At 48.0% G+C, this 22,691-nt stretch overlaps 1 protein-coding gene across 1 annotated transcript; it reads left to right on the top strand.

Moving 5' to 3' along the window:
- The first annotated feature begins 90 nt into the window (after positions 1-90).
- On the top strand, positions 91-20,747 carry LOC119156609 (peroxynitrite isomerase THAP4-like). Its single transcript, XM_037406609.1, is given in 7 exon segments — positions 91-249; positions 1,104-2,260; positions 11,124-11,283; positions 14,731-14,840; positions 16,149-16,209; positions 16,211-16,250; positions 20,444-20,747. Coding segments are annotated over 7 exon segments (1,725 nt in total). The 5' UTR covers positions 91-172; the 3' UTR covers positions 20,564-20,747.
- Positions 20,748-22,691: the final 1,944 nt, after the last annotated feature.

The raw sequence follows: 22,691 nt of genomic DNA, 5'->3' as shown, positions 1-22,691 counted from the left end.
GCGGCCTTGTGGTGGCCGCCATCTTGGTTGACGGCAGTGCCGTACAGAAACCCCTTCCCCAGCGGCGGAGGGGCGGCCGGGGTGACCTGGCTCCGCCATCTTGCCGTACGGCTGGCGGCGGCCCGGGCCGGCGGGCGGGGGCCGGGGCGGGCCCGGCCGGCGGCGGCCGGAGATGGTGATCTGCTGCGCCGCCGCCAACTGCTCCAACCGGCAGGGGAAGGCGCACCGGGGCGCCGTCTCCTTCCACAGGTAAGGGCGGCCGCCCGGCCCGCTTCAGCCCCGCCGCCCCCGGCCCTCCGCAGGTGCCACGGCTGGGCCTCCCCCAGCCCCTGGCTCCGCTCTGGCCTGGCCGCCGGGCTGGGGGCGGCTGCCTGCCCTGGCCGTCCCTCCCCGGCACCGCCGGGCCCCCAGCGGTAGCGGCCGCCCTTTGTTTTCCTCAGCGCCGGGGACCGGCTTTGGGCTCCAGAAACCGGCCAGGCAGCGGGGAGCTGCCCCTCGCCGCCGCGGGGCCTGGGCCCCAGGCTGGGCTGAGGCCTGGCCCCCCCCCCCGCCTGCCCCCCGGGCCTGCCCCCTGCCCCTCGCCCCGGCCTTGCCGGCGATGCTGCCGTAGCCGAGACCCCAGGGGGCGCCCGGTGCGAGTCCCTGTGGAAAAGGTGCCTTGTTCAGCCGCTCCGGGTCTTTTTTTTTTTTTCCGGTCCGGGTCTTTTTACACCTGACTAAATACACCCGCCGTAAACATCAACGGGCTTGTGGAGGCGGCGGGTGGGCAGCGTGTTGGCCGAGCTGGGCTGTTTCGGTGCTTGTGGCATCCTCGTTCCTTGCAGGCTGCTTGCCTTGCTGGCGGGCGGGTGAGCTGCTGGGTGGCAGGTCGGTTGCTGATGAAAAGGGAAGCGACGCTTTTTACTTTTGTGCTGGTTGTGGAGCGGAGCTGTTGGTGGAGGGAAGGAATGTTGAGTGTTTCGGCCCAAAGTGAAATAATCCTCAAATGAGTGTACCTGTTAAAGTACAGCTTTCGCAAGAATTTCTGAGACCTGAGAGTACCAACGCCTCTAATTTCCAAAATACGACTTAATTTTGCATGGGTTTTGTCTGTTTGTTCTTAGATTCCCACTGAAGGATTCAAAACGTCTGATTCAGTGGCTGAAAGCTGTTCAGAGAGACAACTGGACTCCCACCAAGTATTCATTTCTTTGCAGCGAGCATTTCACCAAAGACAGCTTTTCTAAGCGACTGGAAGACCAGCACCGGCTGCTGAAGCCCACTGCTGTCCCTACCATCTTCCAGCTTGCAGAGAAAAAACACGACAACCTGGATTATGTCAGAAGCAGAAGAAAAATAGCAAGCCAGGTGACACTGCAGGATGGAGAAGACCCTAGGGAAGGAGGCTGTGAGGTAGTTCAGAGAACCTCATCTTCTGGCCAGGACTTCATGGTGATGCAAGGGACAAATGAGATGGAGGAGGCAACTTTGCAAGTGGAAATCGGATCGATTGAGGAGGAAGAAGAGAACCTCCACAGCCAGCGGGATGGACCTCGGAGAAGGACGTTAGGTGATAAATTGGTTGCAAAGCCTGGACCTCAGAAAAAGCCTGAGAGATCTTCTGTGGAGGACTGTCCTAAAGCCACCTGGACAGGGAGCTGGATAGCAGATAGAAGTGGTGTGTCAGTTGACGATTTCACCCCTCCTGCCTCTGGTGCTTGCAAGTTCATTGGCTCCCTTCATTCTTACAGCTTTTCCTCGAAGCATGCCAGAGAGAGGCCATCTTTCCCAAAAGAGCAGCTAGAAAGGAAAAGGCCAAAGAGAGATGTGGAACCAAGCTGCAGCAGCCATCTTATGGGACACAATAAGGCCGTAGCGGAAGGCTCCCCTACTTCATCCCTCACTGCAACCCCTCAGAAACCTTCCCAGGGTTTGTCGGCATCCCCTGCAGACCTTACCCCTCAGCCTGCCGCTGAGGCTGTGGTGGGGCGGAAGGGTGATACAGATGCCAACCCCATGTCAATCAACGAGGTCATCATGTCGGCCTCAGGAGCTTGCAAGCTCATTGACTCCCTCCACTCATACTGTTTCTCCTCCAGGCAGAGCAAAAGTCAGGTGTGCTGCTTGCGTGAGCAGGTAGAAAAGAAGAATGGAGAGTTGAAACTTTTGAGGCAGAGGGTCAGTCGCTCTGACAGTCAAGTCAGGAAACTGAAGGAGAAGCTAGATGAGCTGAAGAGGATCAGTTTCCCTTACTTGAACAGCCTGCTATCCCAGGACTGTGGTCAGTATTCCCAGTGGCTTTGCATTGAGGCAGAATACACCATTTTCTTACAAATAAGAGGCTGTTTAAGTTACAAGTTGTAGAGATGTGATGGGTAAAAAGTATGAGAAAGGTACGTCTTTGGAAGGAAAAGTAGTAGCTTGTGTTAAACCAACAGACAGAGGTGAAAAAATGAGAGTTTTGGGCACATGAGTTATTTCTTATATCCCAAAAGTTTTGGAGGTGATTCCTGGTATGCAATGGGAAGTTTGGTCATGGTGTTGCTGACAACTCTCTTGATGATTTTTTTTTTTTTTTTTTTCCTGCCTGGATTATTTTAACTTGTTTGTGACTCAGTAGCACCTGTTAGGATTTGTCTTCCTTTGGAGTGTGCCTGTGAATTTTTTTGGTGTGTTAATGAGCTGTCATGGGCAGCAGGTATCTGGGAAAGCTGTTGTAGTCGTCTCCAGTGATGTAAGAAGTACTTGTGATCTTAGATTTCATATGCTGCGCTCACTACACGAAGTCTAAGCGAGGTGGTAGGTATCAAATATGACAATGTCATGATAACACAGTGAGGTCACTTTTTGTGACCGGATGTCTGTGTTTGAACATTTCCTCCCTTAGAAGGCAGAAGTCATCGGGAAAAGGATAATAAAGTGGCAAGAGATGGAGAATGACTTCTCTATCAATTAAAAAAATAAAACTGAGACACTTGAAAATGTAAGGGAGCTCAGCAAGGGATGAGGTCATGTAAAAAAGTTGTTGTGGAGAAGTCGAATCGGGCCATAACCCTTTTTCTTGCAAGAAAAGGAGTGATTTACTATACAGCTGATAAAACTTCTGCACAGTGACTCTAGTTGTGAGATGCAATTCAGGGGTAGTTTACGAGTATTTAATGATGTTTGGTATTTGTGTGGCTGCTGAGGAAATGTTGGGTTGCCTTATGAAGGATGCGTGGCTTGGGGCTTTCTTGAAGAAGTCATCACACATGGATGGTTAGGTATCTTCTGATAGTAATTCTTGAATCTCTTCCTTAGGATAAAAAGAAATCTTCATTGCTGCTTCTAAAACCGTGTAGTATTAGACATGGTCAGAAACACGATACTGGCGTAGGCAGACTGTTATAGCATGGCCTACTTCCTGCTTCTTCAGTCAAGTGCAAGAAAATAAACCCCGACAAAATTCTTGAAGGTCAATACCCAATGCTAGTTTTACCATGTGTTTTTAATTTTTCGAAGTATAAGAAAACTCACAGTTTGATTTGGGTAGAGAGGGGAAAAAGAATGTTTTTCCCCCTCCGTGGGAAATCAACATAGTCTTATTTGTACCTTCTGGTCTGTGTTTTTGTATTGTTTTGTTGTCAAACTACAGAAAATATCTATATACAATTTTAGGGCTTGTAATTGTTATTCATATATATGTATATATGAAAAAGGATGTCTAGTTTTGTTGGAATACCTTCAATGAGATACTAATGGCAAAAAGAAAGATGTTTATCTTTATTCGAGGAAGCACTGTGATTTTCCTGAGATGGATCTTCTTATATGTATATGGCTTTGAGAACATGAGAATTGCATATTAAGAATATCTTCTTTAAGAACATAAGAATTATATATTCTGTTTTCTAAGGGAAAATACAATTATTATTTTTTTAACGAATTGACTAGCTCATTACCTGTTCTGCCATCTCTTACCAGCAAAATTGGAGATCAGTATGTGAAAATGAACCATTTTGGCGATTGTAGCTTGGTGCAATGGGAAGTTCTTACGGAGCCCTTTGGCTGGTGACTTTTTCTAAGGGGTTGGTGGGTGGGTGGTTGGCAGCTTTTTTTTTCTTCTTTTTTAGCTGAATCTTGGTGCTGTTCTGCCTTGTATTGCTTTTTGTGTGCTCACAGTAATAGTTTATGGCAGTCAAAATACCTGATTAAGTGCAGCTGATTGCTGCTGGGCAGAGTCTGGTTTATGCCTAGACACTAAGTTTTACTGTAATACTGAGCTAAATTGAAGAAAGGCTTTTTGGTATTCATAAAAATACAGTCAGGTAATGTATTACCTCAATAATAATTACAGACTTTTTTTAGTAGCTACGTTGCAGTTGTCCCAAGTCATCTGATGTGTAGTTGAGGTGCTGTTGTTAGCTGTGAACCTGAGCTTGTGTATTTTTTTTCTTCTAAAGGCAGTGCCTTGGGGATAGGGAGCGTAAGTACAGTAACCGACAGGACTGACCGTGCAGGTTGTTACGTGTCTGCATCCCAACTCCACATGCTGCGGGACCTCTCTTTGCTGCTGCCTGACGCTCAGCCGCTTCCACAGAATTGCAAACAGAAAAGTGAGCTTTTAGGCCTGCGCCCGTTAAGCAGATCTTCATTTTGGTACTAGTTCTCAACCAATATTTTCCTCCAGTGAGACAAGTAAATTTCTGCTGGCTGTACCCAAACTACAGCCAGCTGGAAAGAGCAGGTTTCAGCAAAACTGGTATACATGCAGCCTCCGCCAGCCACACTTGAAGATTGGTGACTCAGTCTGGGTGAGTTTGGCTCACAGTGTGCTCGAACTGTCATGTTGTGCTCAAGCGGTGTTTCCCAACCTGTCTTAACAGGGGTGTTGACTAACTGGTTTTAGGAGAAGCCCTGGACTGTTTCCTACCCAGCTGCCACATTGGCCTTTTCCATCTAAACATTGAATTTGCTCTCTCCTTTGGTAGGGGAGTGTTTCCTTCTGTCTTATGAGCTGCTTCAGAGGTCCATGGACCAAAGGTTGAGGAGCTTCTAGCAGAGGAGTTCCGTTAGGCACAGCACACCAGGCAGAATGAGGTCAGATGCATCTTCTGGAGAAGATGCACTGGGAGAAATTGGGGAGAGTCAATGAACAGCTATGGATCCAGTGTCCTGGGGAGGGGGAGACTATTCTAACAGCCATGTCCTCTGATGCACAAATACTATTTGACCAGCTTGTTCTGCTTGAACATTTCACAGCTCTGCTGCATCATGCTCCCCCAGTACTAGCATAGACGGGAGATCTGAGGGTCCTCCTTTCCTCGTCTTAATGTGTTCAAGCTTGGTCCTTTTATAAAACTACATCTCCCAGCAGGCACTGGGATAACTGTGTTGCCTAATCATGAGATCACTTCCCTTATGGCCATCTTGTCAACCCTGCGCAAAACACTTTCTGGTGAGCAAAGGTGGTTAGAGAGCTAGACCAAGCAATAGAAAAGTAACTCTGCAAATTATGGCTGGCAATGGAGCAATCGCAGGTAGGATTCAACGGGGTTGAAGTGTCTGTGTTTATCAGACAGGTAAAGCTGTTAGAATTCAGCTGTTTGAGCATACGTGAAGCCGCTTGCACACTGCATGTCTATTTTCATGAAGGTCATATTAAAGGCAGGAGAGTTTGCAGAATGAGTCCATCTGAAAAACAGTTAGAAATTTGCTAGGAATCTGTAGGAAATCATATTTCCCTCCAGCTTAGTTTTGTCTTTAAATATTTCTACAAAGCCAGAGTAGAAATGGGGCCATTTGTAATTCTTTTTACATACCAATAAAGCATAGTTTGTGAACTTTGTGGACAAGCAGAAGGATTCAAACATTAAATGTTTGGTTTTGTGCTGAGGTGGGAGTCCTGATGCCTGGTCTGTGGGGCCTGAGGTGCTGTTTCCCATCGAGGTGGCAAAAGGTTTTCGTTTGTGTTGCAGAAAACAAATAGCAAAATCATGTTTCTCAGTGGCAGTAGAAATGGGGTTGTGCAAGGATGCGAGATGCTGTACTTTCATCTGTCTGAGCAGGACTTGGAACAGCAATGGGTCCTTGTCCAGTTTAGCTTGAAAATGAAACATTTATAGTGGATTGCAGAGATGTGCTGTCAGAAAAATTGCCTCTGCCAGGGCAGGCACTGCTGACTTGGCAGCTGCACATTAACTTGAAGCTAGATTTTGGAAGGAAAACACTTATTCTGAGGTGGCAGGTGGCTGCTTCTGATTTTTTTTTCTTCTTTATTTTTTCTTGTCTGGGATGGAAATGGCCAGGGTAGAAGGCTGGTCAATATGGTAAGAGGGTGTTACAAAGAACAAGGGGGCTATAAAGTAAGCTAAGAGCGAGACAAGGAGTAGGAGCGTGTGCATAGATTAAGAGCAGGGCTGAATTTGTGGCAGAAGGTACTACAAGGGAAGCTAGGTGAGACTTCACAGCACGTATGGCTCAAGCACGTGCTACGCTGCAGCAGGTGGAAGGTAAGCTGCCTTCTGCTCTGCAACCAGTGTGCGGGCACCGACCTGACACACAGCAGGTTTGGGACTTGATGGATCAGGGACATGGCTCTTTCACCACCCCCTTGGAGAGAAAGGCAGTTGGAAGGGGGGAAAACAGACTTTTTGCTCTGCAGTTGCTTTTTTTTTTTTTTCCCCCCTGGTGGAATGGTCTTGGTTTTTTTAGTTTTTTTTCCTAATAGCCTATACAGCTTGTGCATTAAGCATTTAATTCTGCAGTGAGTCGGCAGTGACTCACAACAGAAAAACAGCTTGCAACTAGGAACCAATGAAAATGCTGACTAAGGAGAACCTGAAAGTAAAACATATTGAGGTAAGCTCAGGTAGGATATTCAGGTTTCTTGTAATAGTGTATAATTTTAAAAATGTTTTCTCTGTGTTTTGTAGTGCAGGAGAACTCTTGACAGTGATTGCAGGCACTGGAGCATTTTACTGCAGACATTAGAGGCAATAACATAACAGTGCTTGGTCCTGAAATTAATTACTAAGGCTGTAAGATGAAATTTTGTGAATGTAATAACATTCCCAACTTTTAAAGCAGAGGTGGAGCTAGAGCATGTCAGTGCTAGGAATTCTTTCCTGCTTTACTGAGGGGAGCATCAGCGAAGTGTGTAAAGGGGTACAACACTCAGAGAAAGGCAGCAGAGTACAAAGCCACTTAAACATGGAAGAGGTATGCTGAACAAGGCTGCTCCTTAATTAGCAGAACCTTGATGATGATTTAAGTCCAGTAAGCAACTCAGCTGAAGAAAGGACTGCAGGAGGCTGCCCAGCTGTTGCTGTAGCACTTTGAGGACTGAGAAGAGGTGCTGCATGAGTGAGTGTGGGGTTTTCGTTTGGTTTGGTTTGGTGGTTGGTTTGGTTTTTTTGGTGGCTGGGGGTGTTGGTTAAGTTTCCTGCAGCGAGTGTACCCCAGCTTAGGGGAAGTAGGTTAGCTGTCTTGTTAGCAACGAGCTGGCTGCTCATGCCACAGTTTTGCTGATAAAGCGGCATAGGAATGTGTGCCAGCATAGCTTTCCGTGCCAGGAATCCCATTTGAGAGCCACACTGGCTGAAGCCTGTGTAGACATGGCCTGAGGGGCTTGTTCAGCTGCTTTGTCTGGTTTGTCTCATGGCAGGGAGAGCATGCAGTCTTCTGCTGCAAAGCGTAGAGAGCCGGTTACAGTCTGACTTTGCTACAGTGCTGGGAGGGATTTGACTTCTAAACCCTCCATAAATGAGGAAAGGTGTGGAAACAGTCTGTGAGTTTGGAGGGATGAAGTGGGTTCGGATGGTGAAATGGAGCTGACTTGTGTGCCCAGGAGCTGGGCATGCCATCCTGGAGTCTTGCTTATGTGCCTGTGGTTTTTGTCTCCCAGGCTGTTGCAAATTGTGAGCATTGTGGCTAAATTAAGTGGGATTTCATAGAGGAGTGGAGGTCTTGAAGATGCTGGGCCCCTAACAGCTTCAAGAAAATGTATCATCTGACAGGGGGAAGTGACTCCAGGAATTTCCTTGCTAAGAAAGAAGCTATAGTGTGAGCTTCCCTGTTAGATAAGAGAAACTCTGCATGTGGATGCAGGAGAACCAGCCTTAAGGACCCAATCTGAGTCTGAAGCTTTAGACATGCAGAAGAGTGGCCAGTGTCTCTTGCACTGCAAATTCTCAAGTGTGGTTTGTGTTCTTGATACCATCACACACTTACGTTTTAAGCTATAGTAGCAGGTTGTTTGTAAAAGTGATGTGCCAAGAGTTTAGATCTTTAAAAAGGGAAGTATATGCTCCTTTGTCAGTGAAATTCCTCTTGACAGTGACTGCATCTATGAACCTGTTTGTTTGAAACAAAGCAGCTCAGCAAAGGTATTTTCCTCTTTAAACTCTTACTTTTTGTTGCTGCAATAGTCTTGCATTTACGCACCCCAACTATGATGTAAGAAGAAAATTTCTTTTAAAATCACTACTTTTTTTTTTTTTTTTTTTTTTATGGGCTCAGTCAGACTCCTTCCTGTCTCCCCTCTCCTGCTTTTCCATTCTCTCAGCTCAGCCCTCTAGCACAGAAGGCTCCCAGGGAGGAAAAAGGACTTAGTCCACTTGTCAGAGACTGATACTAAAGGTAAGAAGAGCACTGCATAGGATGTGATCAGGATGTGTTTACTCCTCTGCACTCCACTGAGTCTCTGTCCTTGTCCCTAACCAGCACTTATGGTTTTCCAAGTGACATAACAAACTAAAAACCTCATGTTGGCTTTGCTGCCATCCAGAGAGTTTGGGAAAGTAATAATGATTGCTTGGCCATGTTGTTTGCCTGGGTGCCGTAGACTTCAAGGTGCACAGCTACATCTTCACTTTTCAGGTGGTTACAAGTGCGGCTCTTTGGACGTGAGACCAGCATGCCTAGTGGAGCACCTCCAGCCAGACTGGACGCTGCACGGCGAGGTCAGGCTGTGTGTGGGTGCTGGAAACAGTCGGTTGGCTTCTCTTCACTCATAACCAAGTCTAGAGAGTGGAAATGGCTAAAGCCATTTCTTTCGTCTGTCATGTTGATGCTCTTTCCTGAAATGCTGCAAGGTTGGCAGGCAAAAGGAAATGAAATGCCATATTATAAGCACTCAGATGACAGAAAGTATCTTGCTCCTCGGCTTTGTTGCTGCTTCCTGACCCAGGAGAGGGCAGCAGCAGCCCAGGCTGCGGTCTCTTCCAGCCTTTCCAGAACTTTACTCTTCCCCTTCTTGATGGGAGTTTGAGCCTGCAAAAAGCTTGGCAAGAAACACAGTGCATACAGTAGCAAGCGAAAGGCAAATACCAGTTGGCTGGGGTAGTGACCGTCTCCTTCCTTGCAAAACCGTGTGCTCTCAGCATGGAAGTAGAAAGGGAAACTGGTTCATAAGCAGCAGCGTAGAAGTATGGGGGTTCTTGTAGCAATAACTTTGGACTTTTGTTATCGATCATCACTATGTTGAGGTCTTTGCTGCACCAGAAAATAATGTTGTGTTGCTTTGGTTGCTCAGAGCACAGGTGGAAGGTAAGTACAGTGAAATACTGTCCGGTATAGTAATACTGATGTGTGGCTTGTAGGAACCCCTTCTTAAAACTTTGGTAAGCTGGTGGTGAATGCACAGGCTATCAGAACAGTCTTTGCAAAGGCTGACTCTGATGCTGTAGGTTTTTATCACCTATTTTGTAGTGAGCTTTCATTTTTTCTCATGCTGTTTTACTTGTGAAATACTTCAGGATAAAGAATAGTAATAGCAGCACCTTGCCGACTTGCTGGCTGGCTTTCTAAACCTGCTATCTGGATAATAAATAACAAAAGTGGTCTCTCTTACCAGGGAAAGTTTGTGTTTCCCCTTGTTTGGCATTCCAGGTGCAGACTCTCCATTCCTCTTCCTCATTCAGTCTTTTTAGCCTGATGTTTGGGACTGAACACAGTGAAACTCTGACTGATCAAGCTAGTATTTACTCACAGCATCAGCTTTTTAGGTCAATTTCTCCCTGCATCTGAGTCTGTGCCTTTTAGACCGTCTGGACAGGTAGTTTGTTCTTGTATTACATGATATCACTAGGTGTGGAAAACAGCCCCCTTTAGCTCCCACCCTGGTGGTATGAGGCATTTATCACATGGGTGGAAGGAGGACATGCTTTAGGTATACTTCAGTCATACTTGTCTGCATAACATAGCTAACCTAGAGTAGTGGGCACATCACTTCTGTTGGTGTTTGTCTTTCCTGAGATTATGTGGGTCCCATATCACTTTCCCTGTTTAAACCTTAGGAATGGATCTGCCTTGCTTTCCTTTGACTTAAAATTGTCTGTTTCTCTGATTTATTGGGTATTTTTCAGGTCACACTCTCTGAAATCACAGCAAAATGCAAACCTGTTGTTACTCAAAGCTCTTTTAAAATGATTCATTAAAGAAGCTTTAACTTTGTGAAACAGACCTTGGTTGCTTCTTAATAAATGCATTGACAAAGGGATGTAGTTTTCTCTTCCATTTATGCTTTAACTTGCGGAGACCCTAGTCTTTTTAAAACATTTCACTTGGCCTTAGTCCACAGTCTTAAGCAGAACGACTTCTGAATGATCCCTGTCTCATTGTAAAAGTGCAGGGTGTTGTTAACCTCTTCAAGAAAATGACAGTCAAACTTTGATCTTGAATATGCATGCATCTGATTTTCATCTGATGCGAGGACTTGTTTCCTTGGTCTCAGAAACAAACAGGAATGGGACGTCCTTAGGGCTTGAGAAAAATCAGGCCAGAGCATTAGAGATTTAATTGTCATTTAGTGATAATTCTTTATGCTGGGATTTCAGTCTTCTCCTTCCTTGCATGTAGATGGGAGGGGGCTTTCTCTTCAGATCAAGCTACAGAGAGGAGTCTGAAGCAGACCACTTGGAAGAGAGCTCTAAGGCCAAGAGCAGGTTTGAAAACAGACCTACTTTTGTTACCTTTGTGACTGTTCGTTGTTCCCCATCTCCCCTTGCACCTTGGAGCTGACACCACTCTAGAGAAAAGTGCTGCTGCATTGGACCATTTCTGAGGTGTTCTGTGTTCCCCTCCACCCAGCTGTGAGCAGCTCACAGCAAGCTGCAGAGCACAGATCTCTGAATTTTCTTTCTTTGTTCTTTCTTCTTCCTCCACAGAGACTCCCCAGTTGAATCCTGTGATGGAACCCCTGTCCTGGATGCTGGGCACCTGGCTGTCAGACCCACCAGGAGATGGCACCTTCCCTACAATGAAGCCCTTCCAGTACCTGGAAGAAGTGCACATCTCTCATGTGGGGCAGCCCATGCTCAACTTCTCGTAAGTCAAGGGGCTTATATGTGTTGGCAGCAGCTTTTGGGTCGGATCAGGCATGGCTCCAGTGAGACTTGTTGGTTGTATTTCTTTCTAGTGGCAAAGTAACAAGTGTTCACCTACTGAATGAGACAATGTAATGATACATGACTGCACGGTATGACTTTCATTTTCCTTTAAACACTTGTAATTTAATTGGCATGCTGTTGCAACGTATCCAGAGCTGCACACCTGCAATCAGTGAAGATTCAGTAGCCCAAGAGTACAGTGCACTTCTACAGAGCTTTTCAAAAGTGAGTTCACACCTGTGAACTTGTGCAGAAGCACATGTATACAGGATCGGGACTGTGGCCAAGGTACAGGATACAGTTCTTGTGGCCCGCCAGTCCTGAGGTTTACACAGTGAGAGGTATCGCAGTGCTGCGAATGTGACTGTAACTTAGAGTAGTGAGAGTAACTTAGGGTACCAAGAGTGGCCCCAGCATGACCTATTGTCTGTGCAAATTCTGTACCTGCCTTTCAAAGACCAGCGATTCTTCCACTTTAATGTGGTGTGCACTGGGTGCATATATTAGCCAGAAGATGTACTGTCCTTATGGCCAGAAAAGCCCCACTGTTCTTCTTGCTGGTGGTAGCTGTCTAATTAGAAATTAATCTTCAGGTAATAGCATTACAGCTGCTATCGCTCTGCTTTGTGAAACCCCCACTTACAGATCCAATAAATGGTATGGTACAGCTGTCAAGTTTGTTCATTTAAAACTGTCATCCTCAGTCTTCACCACCATGAATATCTGAGGAAAAATTAGAAGTTTGACAACCTGTATCGAATAGGAGGCAGATAGCTTAACTGCTTTAGCTGCAAGTAGTTGTAAGAGAAATCAAAAAGAAATCTGGAGGAAGAGAAGTGATGTGTTAGCTGACTGTTCAGTGCTGCTGCAGTACTCATTTGGGGCGGGTGGGTTGGAAAGTTTGTTGCTTTAAAAAAACAGATAAAAGAATAATTAAAAAATGCCAATGCTGTGTGAAAGATGCCCTGTGTTCCTGGTGTGCACCATTCGTTGTGACGGAGCTGCCAGCTCAGCATGTGGCATTTTTAGTCGTTTCCAAAAGAAACAAAGCTCTGACAGTCATGCTTTGTCTACATCTCTCTCTCCAACTTTTGAACAGTTGCTGATTTGAGTTGCTTTTTTTTGTTTTTTGGTGCTGAGGAGATACACAGCTCAGGGCTGCTGAGCTCTGGGAAGCATCAGGAGAATAGGCAGCAGACCCTGTGCCTCCCTGGCTCATGGAGCAGTGCTCCTTGACTGTTACAAGACAGTTCAGATGACTCTTGAATGCTCCAAGCACTGAAAGAAGCCTGATTTAAGTTTGTTCATCCTTTGAATCTAGATAATCCCACTATGAGGCATGAGTCAGTACAGTACCTGGCCTCATGAGCTGCAGAGCACAGAGGCTGAGATGCTAGGACAGTCTTTAGCAGGGATGCAGCCCTGCACTACTGACAGAAGTCATTCCTGGTTCTCCTTATAACCATGTGGTTAAAAGGAGACATCCTTTATATAGAGACAAAGCCAAACGGGAGGAGCAGTTTGTGTATTTGTACTTGGAGAACATCGGGGCTGGAGGCAGCTGCAAGGCATACAAACTGCTCCCTAACTGCATGCCTTAGCTGTGCTCCCCTTCCTTGTCTCCAGTTCTTTGAAGCCTTATTTTTAAGGTTTCTTATACCGTGTCCTGGTTTTGAATAGAATAGAGTTAATTTTCTTTTAGTAGCTGGTACAGTGCTATGTTTTGGGTTTAGAATTAGAATAATGTTGATAACACAATGTTTTTAAGTTGTTGCTAAGTAATGTTTATCCTAAGTCAAGGACTTTTCAGTTTCTTAGGCCCTGCGAGTGAGAAGGCTCTGGAGGGGCACAAGAAATTGGGAGGGGACACAGCCAGGGCAGCTGACCTGAACTAGCCAAAGGGATGTTCCGTACCATAGAACATTGTGCTCAGTCTATAAACTAGAGGGGGCTGGCCAGGGCAGGCAGATTGCTGCTCAGGGACTGGCCGGACATCGGTCAGCAGGTGCTGAGCAGTTATATTGTGCATCACTTGAGGGGCTTTTTCCTTCATTCCCTTTGGATTTTATTCCTCTCCCCCTTCTCTCTCCTTTTCATTACAGTTGTTGTGGTTATTTTAGTTCAATTATTAAATCATTCTTATCTCAACCCATGAGTTTTACCTTTTTCACCATTGTCCTCCCCATCCCGCTGAGGGGGGAAGTGAGCGAGTGGCTGTGTGGTACTTAGTTGCTGGTTGGGGTTAAACCATGACACAGTAGGGGTGCCGTGTGCTGCGTCTAGTGCTGTTGGTCTTCTAGGAAGTGTTGACTCCGCATTGTTTATTATATTTTACTTCACATAGGAAATGCTTTGGATTTTTCAGCTCTCAGTGCTTCTTTAATAAATAATTGCTCCAGCTTCCCACATGCTGGTGCCTGGACAAGCCCCTGGTCAAGCTCTACTTGCACTCTTGCCTCGTAACCATTGGGGTGACAGCTGATGATACAGATATCCCCAGTCCCAGGACGGGTCGTGGTGGCCAAGGTGACTGGTGTTGGCCATTTGCAGCAGGCACGTCCCAGTTGCATGGAAGAGGCACATGTAGAAACTGCTGCCGCATGAGGGAGTTCTCGGGCGTGGATTTAGCAGCAGCAGCTCAGAGGTTGCCTCCATCTCCTTTCCTGTAGAAGGATGCAGAGTGGGAAATTCTGTGAAAAACAGTATGAAAAGACAGAGATTAGTCTAAAATAAATAGGAACCAAGAGGATAGTCCACTGCGTTATATAGATACCTAGCTTGCTATTGTGTATAAGCTGCTGTTTAATTCAGTTACCCGTGTAGACTCAGGAATGCTGTAGCACTGATGTGATACATAAACATGCATGATATGTAGTCACCCATAACACGGTGACTAAACTACAACTCTGAAGCCTCATGAAGAATAATAAGAATCTGAGCTGAACTAAGAAATAAGAGAAATAAGTCTGCTCTGTTGCTGCCTGCAGCAAGTAATACACAAAAACCCTCAGCTTGCCAGGTTTAAAAGCTAAATAAAGATGATACTGTAATTCCAGATATTTATTTGAGAAAAGGAAGCATTTGATGCAGAGTATGCCTTCAGCATCTGTGAAATGTCTGACTTCCTGGGGGATTTTCTGAGCTACTTTGTCGAAGTTTGAACTTAACTAACTGCAGCTCTAAAAAGTAGCTCTGCCTGTAGAGTAACTGTATTTCCACATTTGCATCTCCCAACCATAAGCATTGTTAGTCTTCTACTCTTCAAATAATACTGAACGTAGTCATGTAGTTAAATAAAATACTGTTGCCTCTGAGATGAAACCAGGCCAAACACTGTATTTTCAGTGCAACAAACAGCAGCTTTTGTATTCTGATTTCCCCTCAGGTTCAATGCCTTCCATCCAGACACCAGGAAGCCCATGCACCGAGAATGTGGATTCATCCGCCTCAAACCTGACACTAATAAGGTGGCCTTCATCAGTGCCCAGAACACAGGTACACACCTGATATCCATGGTGGGGAGGAGAGGTCCTTACCCTGCTCTGCCAGTTTCATCACTTTTCCAGAAAATTATTGCACATATCACAGCTTCATTTATTTTCACTGTGGTTTCAGTGCCAAAGAGCAGCATTGCTGCTTTTTGGCACTGGACCCACAGTGAAAACAAATTAATAAATGAGCTTGTGTCAAAAGCACGGAGTTTCTATGACTGGCTATGTGGCTTTGCCCAGACAGCATGTCTTTCCAGCTTTCTGTGACAGGTATTTTGAGGGGTATGCTTTCCTCAAATGATATGTTGGTATTTGCAGACATAGCTTTGAAACCAAAAGAGCCTCTGCCTCTGTAATGAAGAATTGTAGTCTGAGCCTTAATGATGGCAGGTAGTAAGTGGCCAGTGACATTCCTGATGCCTTTGTAGCATCCTAGTCTTTTTTTCTTGTTGTTTGTTTTTGTGTGGAAGCTGGGGAAATGTCTAGATAGAAGGTTCTTCATTACCACTGCTGCTGTCAGCTGGCCACAGGTGACCGTGTCTGTGGCAGAGCTCATGAACTCCCCTCTCTGGAGCCCTCCTCCAGTCACTGGTGTCTTCCTTAGGCAGCCGCTCCTTCCAAACAGGGTCAGATTTAACATCCCACTAAACTGTTGTTACCAATGTCAACATTTGCCATATTTGATTTTGCGGTGCACGGCAGAGCTTGTGGGGATGTGGTGGTTTGAAACCTCCTTTGCAGCCTTTCCATCCAGGAGTGTTTGGTGTGAGCTGCTTAGCAGGTTCCCTGTGAGAGAACCTGCCTGGGCTGTGGTACTACCAAGAGCCTCAGCAGCACCATAGTCAGGGGAGCTGCTCTCCTACTGTTCCTTTAACAATCTTGGAGAGTAATCTCAGTGCAGCCTTATTTCTTAGTTCTTAAACTAGGAGATTTTCCCACTGTGTGGATGTAGTGCCTTGGTACTTGTTACACACCTTACAGGAACTGAATGAGAGAGGGAACCACGTCCAAATGTTAAAGTGTTAAAACCCAGTTGGTGCTTAATTTTGCATCTAAAATTCCAGAGCAGGTGCTGAAGGGAACACTGCTAGTTGCAATGCGATATGCATCCCACATGATATGAGTAAGTCTGGCTAGATTTTTCTAAGCAGCGTTACATGTCTGAGGTGGTGTGGGTTTGCAGTTTCAGTATGTGCTAGGTCAAATAAAACTGCTCTTCAGGAGAGTGATGTTCGTTACTTAGCCTAATAATTGTGACGTTGTTAAGTAACCTAAGTAGCATAATAAATATTATGGCCTTGCTTCTCACTAGGTCTGGTGGAGGTGGAGGAAGGGGAGGTGAATGGACAAGAGCTGTCTATAGCTTCTCACTCCAGCCAGGATCTCCTTTGCCAAGAAGCCCCATGTAGAGCAGGTGAGTGCACACACAGTGAGCAATCAGCGTGGTATTGCTAGCCCCAGAAGGTGTCTAGTTGAGAGGATAGGTTGATTAGCACACTTTAATTACAGATTGGCATTAGAAGTTCTTGGAAATGCTGCATGGCATCCTGGCTTATCCTTTCTCTAACAGCCTTCAGAATGTATTTTGTTCATTACAAGACCCAGAGGGATCATTATAAGAGCTGATGCACTGAATCTGGCCAGCCAGCCCAGAATCCTGTCTCTAGCAGTGGCCAGTAGCCGGTCTTTAGGGAAAAGAATAGGTCACTCTTCTCTGAATACCTTTCTACAGGTGGGAGATTCTGGTGTTCTGGATTAACTACAGTATGAGGGTGCACATGTAAGGTATGCCCAATATTAGGCCCCACTGGGATATTTTAGCAATGCATGCCTTTCACCTTTTTTTTTGCAAATCTTGCTTGCTTACTTTTTAGGGCATTCACAGGTCACTCTGGGCTCTCTTCCCATCCATGGCTGCTTGGCAGGGCTGGTGCTTGCTGTCGGCTCCGCTCTTGGCTGACTGCTTCTTGGGGTTTGAACTTTTTGTGTAGCGGCACTTTGCTGTTGACACAGCTGGGTGGGCTGCAGTCAGCTGCCAGTAAGACGGCACTGCTGGAGCTGGTGCAGCGTGCTGAGGTCACTGCTGGAATCCCAGTTATCACACACAGATGCAGTTGTCTTGGCTGACTAGCAGCTGAGAAAGGCAGCAAGGTTGAACAAGCTCTCACAGGGAGTAGGTACCAGCATGTTCTTGCACCTGTTTGGTTTTCTCTGGTAACGTGAGCCAAGTGACTGGCTGCAAGGTTTTAAGGGTGACAAGTTGGGGAGAAGACACACCTCACTTGGATTCCTTGGATTCCAGCAAATACAGTGCTGCCTCATTCTGGACTTCAAGGCTGAATTTTGCAACCTAGTTTCTAAGAGCTATAAAAGCAACCCATAGATAATGGAGAGCATGAGTTTGTACAGATGCAGCCGGTGTCATAAGCCTGCTCCCTACATTCACTGATGTGCCAAAATGTGTATGTCCCTGCACAAACAATGTCTGAACTCTGGAAAAGCAGTCTTAACTGCTTTGCCTTCCCATGCCTGTTTTAAGTTGTTGGCTATCTCCTTTCCCAGGAGCAACTGTATTGCCTCCTTTCTATAGCAGGAGGAATAAACCCACTAAATACTAAGGGTATCACCGAAGCAGTGGAGGCTTGTAATTACTAACATGTCAGTAAAATGGACCGCCCTCTCAGAGTCACCGCCTGAAATGTGAGCAGTTAGACTGGCAGGAGGAGAGGGGGGTGGCAACAGAAAGCCAAGAAATGGCTCGCTGACTGAGGCTCTGGGCCCAGCTTTGGCTGAAGGCTGGAAGAAGGAGCCACCCGAGCTGAAGGTCCACGCTCGCCTGGCACCTGAGGGCAGTTCAGGCCTAGGTCCTGGTCACAGTGAGTGTCTGGGGGGGGCCTGGCTGGTGAAGGAGGATGTGCAATGAGAGGGTATGGCAGGTAACCAGCTCCCAACACTGCCTCTTCTCCACCAAGGACTGCATAAATTACCCACGGAAATGAAGAAACTGTGTCGTGAGAAGGGCGTGGGTGCTGCTGCTTTCGTTGCTCCTTTGGAGAACACATCACCATTGTGTTGTGCTCCCGCCGAAAAGCGATTTGGGATGGCTGTGGCTTGGCTGAGATGTAACTTGGGCAGGAAGAGCCGTTCCCTGGGCCAGGGCTGTGTGACAGGCACTTGCCAGTGCAGCTGTGCTGAGGTGCAGGGAGCTCTCTGCATGGGCAGAGAGGAGCAGTCCCCGGGGCCTGTCCCTGTCAGAGGCGATGCTGATGGCACGTCAGGCGCAGCTGCAGCATGTGAGACTCTTCCCACCTCCCTGAGGAGCGAGTGGCTCTCGCCTCCCACCCTGCACCTAAGAGGGGGGAGATGCTGGTCACAGAGCAATGCTCCTAGCTGGATTTCTTTCTAAACAGCTCGTGTTCCCCTGCCAGTGCTTGGAGAACAGGCACGTTTTCCAATAATTTTAGACTTGAGGACAGCCCTCGCAGGGTGCAGGCATGGCGGGAGCTGGCTGATGCGCCTGCAAGGCTGCTGTGCTGTTGGTGAAAGGTGATGGAGGTCAGCGGAGTTTCCCGATGACTGGAGACCTGTGGGTCACCCGTCTTCAGAAAGTGCCGGAAGGTCAGCTACAAGCTGCTCAGCCTTAAAAGCTTCAGCCCCTGGAGACTTCAGCACATATGAAGGAGAAGGTGACTGGACCCAGTTGGTGTGGTTTTACCATGGGTGAATGGTGCCTGGCTGACCTGGTTGTCTTCTGTGATCATGACTGGATATGTGGATGGGGGAACAGCAGTGATGTCACTTACCTTGAATTCAGCAATTTCCCGTGGCCGTTTCGCAGTGCTGCACGATTCCTCTCCTGTGTGGAAAGCAGCACTCTCCCCTCGTGTCTCTGGTGTACACGGAGCTTGCCCTCCCACGGTACCAGCAGCCAGCCTTGACTGAAGCTGGCTTTTAAGAGAAAAATCCCCTCTTCTTTTTTTGCCCGGTTCATTTCATGTTCTTCTGGCATTCAGACTTAATGGCCTGACCTACAGTGGGCAGTTCAGGAAAACATGGGTCATTCAGCGACCCTGAACTAAGGTCACCTGTTGTGAGGTGATTTCTTGTTTAAGTCTTTTGTATTCCTTTTGATTGCCTTTTCCTGCTTAAGGTATTTGAGGAGCGCTGTTGTGCATTACAAAGAAAGCCCCACCTGATCAGCAAATATTAATCAAAACATCGTTTGCATGTGATGCTGTTGCTGCTGTTGCCCCAGTGAATGTCAGAGCAGCTTCGCTCTGAGCTGGCAATAACCTCCTGGGAGGACGTGTTGGATATGGTACGAAGAGCACACCGTGGCTGGCCTCAGGAATGGATGTAAGGGAGCCGAGGCTGTCTTGGAGCACGCAGGCCGGCAGTAGCTCATGGGCATGCCCGTGGGTGACCTCCACTGGAAATGAAAGCATTTGCAAAAGCCTTTGCATTTTAGGAATTTCGAAATGGAGCTGGTTTAAGTGACTGCAAATGAATCATGCTTGCAGATTACCCTGCTGTCCCCAGGACTTTGGTTCTGTTTGCCCCTGGGATTGTGTTCATCGTGGGAAGCACAAGCAGCCACCAGGCGGTATAAAGAGCTCTTTGGGATGACATGGAGCCAATCTGCCAAAATTGCACCTAAGAAGGACCTAAGTGCTAGTTGTGTGGGGTCTATGCTAAGCTGCCTCTTTGCAGCAGCGATCACTCGGGGAGCTGCTGTGCCCTGGTGCCATCCACAGTTACGTGGCTGTTCCGCCAGGCCAAGCAGCTGGAGGGATGCCCTCCAGAGTGCTGTTCTCCAGCAGGAGCTGAGGTTCTAAAAGGATGGTCGCGCATCTCTCCTTTACTTTGGCAGCAGCTAGGAGCAGACCTACGACGCATGCTGAGCAACGGACGCTTAGCTGCCACCTCCAGTGTGGAAGCTGCTGAAGCCTGAGTTCAAGCACCTGCTTGCACAGGTCCCAAGTGGCCCAGCTCCGCTGGGCATCCCCAAATTGCCTCTCTTGACGTTTGGTGCAGCGCAGAGACTATGCGGCTGGAGGGATGGGGAGACGACGTTGCCTGTCGAGCCCTCTCGATGGACAGCAGCGTGGCTCCCTCCTGCCCTGCGGCTGGCGGCAGGTGCAAGCGGAGGCTTGGCAGGCTCTGATCTCCCGTGTAGCATGAGCAGCGCCTTCCTCTCGCCCCGGGTGGTGGCTTGCAGAGAGCCTCAGTGGTTCTGACAGCTGCCTTGGGGATGTCATCCAGCACAGAGCAGCTCCCTGAGCCACTAGCCGGGAGCTGCTCTTCTGGTGGAGGGATGCTGGCCTGTCTGTGCTGAGGTGAGGTCAGTAGTAGTTCCAGGACACTGTGCTGCTCCGTGGATAATGGTCTTGGGGCTTGGAGCTGTTAATTTGAAAGGGCTGCCTTCTTTAGGAGGGAAAGCTTCTCCTCGTTTACTCACATGGCTGTAGTGAGCATATCCTTCCCTCTGTGGTGCATTGACAGCAAATGTAAGGATGGCAAAGGGCAAGTAGACAGTGCAGGTACAGAACTTAGTCTGCAGATGCCGTTTGCTTGATTTCGTTATCTCTTTTCTTACCCCCTTTTCAGATTACCAGAAAATTCAGGCTCAATTCTGATGGGAAACTCGAACAAACTGTCTCAATGGCAACCACTACGCAGCCCATGACTCAGCACCTCCACATCACCTACAAAAAGGTGACGCCCTGACGCCAGGAGGGCCGGAACTCCCTGCGGAGGACGAGGAGCCCCTGGGGCATCGTGCCAAGAGCAGTGGCAGCTCAGGAGCACAGCAGGGCAGACCCTGGAGCTCACTGCCTGCGCTTGCCCCCAGGGCGCAGAGCTTCCCGTCCTGTTGAGAATGTTACTCAGATGTTTCTGTAATGGTATATCAATAAAAGCTTTTATTTTTATGGCTGTGTCCTTGGGCGTGATTGCAGAGTGATCTGTGTGTCCCTCTGCTCCGGCAGTGGTTACAGAGGGGCTTTTTGGTGCCTGTTCATTAGTAGGCGTTGAGTTGTAGGTCCAGCCTCCTGGACCCTTCTCTGCCACCTGAGTAACGCCGCAAGAAGCAGCAGGGTCAGGAACGGATTTGCATGGCAGGGACATACCCTGAGAACTGCAGCTCCTGCCTAATGAAACTCGGCTCAAATATTTGGAGGGAGCACCTACATCTTGCTGTGGGACTGGGAGAACTGTCGCAGGACCCAGTTCTGATGGTGCCATCCAGCTGACTTGAGAGGACTTGGGGCAGTCCTGGAGGTCAGGGCCAGCCCTTGCCTAGCTTCAGTGCAGAACGTCACAAGAGTTTGGGTGACAACTGTGAGCCAACGGACAGAAGAGAAACGGCCAACAGTGGGATTGACCTTGGCAGCTCTTTTTTTCTAGCACGGGAGTCATGGTGCTGCTTTGACCTTTGTGAAATCTGTCATCAAGGCCCTCATCGGTGAGGGAGGCAAAGGTCTAGCACTGCCTCTGGCCCACAGCAGAGGTGGGAGAGACAGTTCTGGCTGTGTCTCTCCTTCGATTGTCTCCAAAGGCTTTCTGTGGTGGTTTTCTGGCTCTAGGGAAGGCCTGGGCTGTGATATTTCTTTCTCACCAAGCTTTCTGATGCCAAACGTTGTGCTGAAACTCTTGTGTGAGGGCACAAGGAGTCTCATTTGCACTTATGACTTCCTTAGGGGCCCAAGATCCATCTCGGCGAAGGGATATGAACTGTCATCGTTTTGGGAATGTCTGGTCTGGCAGCTCCCGGAGCTTCTCTGAGCTTTGTGGTGGCGTCCTCAGTGTTTCAGGCAGGGAGCCCAAAATGATTCAGAGAGGTGGTTTCAGCATGTAGTGCTACAATGGTATTTTTAAGAAAAGAGGCGGCAAACAATTCAAATCCAGTGTTATATTCCATAGCTCCTGTATTTCGAGATGAAAATGTGAACTGGGGCCAGTAAACGATAGAACAGAAACTTCTCATGGTTTTGGAGACAGCAGGAGGCTTGTGGGAGGTGGAACTTTACAAATAGTCTCTGATCTGTGAAGAAGTGGTTTTTGAATGCTGATGCTCTAGGTCTGCGAATAGAGGATGTTACCAGTGGCGTGATGCACAGACGGAGGCCAGTCATGAGTGGTGTACCCCGGGGGCCAGCGCTGGGTCTGATATTCTTCCTCATCACTAGATCTGGATGATGGGGCACCCTGCACCCTTAGCAAGTCTGCTGGTGACTCAACACTGGGAGGAGTACCTGAGACACCAGAGGATCACGCTGCCACCCAGAGGGACCTCGACAAGCTGCAGAAATGGGCCAATGGAAATTTCCTGAAGTTCAATCAAGGGACATGCAAAGTCCTGCCCGTGGGGAGGAACAGCCCCAGGAAGGAACATGCTGCGCGTACCGGCTAGAAGGCAGCTCTGCAGAAAAGGCCCTGGTGGGCACTATGTTGAAGTGGATCCAGCAAAGGTGGCCACTGGCTGCTGGGCTGCATGAGGAGGAGCAGTGCCCGCAGGCATAGGGAGTAGATCCTTCCCTTCTGCCCAGCACTGGTGAAGCCACCCCCAGAGCCCCGTATCCAGCACCGGGCTCCCCAGGGCATGAGAAACAGATACTGCTGGAGAGCCCAGTGAAGAGCCACCAAGGTGGGGAAGGGACCGAGCATTTATCAGTGAGGACAGGCAGGAGACATGGGACTCTTCAGCCTGCAGAAGAGGGTCGGCACCGTCTCCATATAGGTCACTGTCTGAGGGAGGGTGCAAAGATGGAGCCTGGCCCTTCCCAGTGGTGCCCAGCGTCCATCCGGCTCAGGGTGGCCCTCTTCACAGGGGCTGGCACCAGGTGACCCCCGAGGC

Source organism: Falco rusticolus, chromosome 13, assembly GCF_015220075.1.
Source record: "Falco rusticolus isolate bFalRus1 chromosome 13, bFalRus1.pri, whole genome shotgun sequence".
NCBI lineage: Eukaryota > Metazoa > Chordata > Aves > Falconiformes > Falconidae > Falco > Falco rusticolus.
This window is presented reverse-complemented; position numbering and strand designations above follow the sequence as displayed.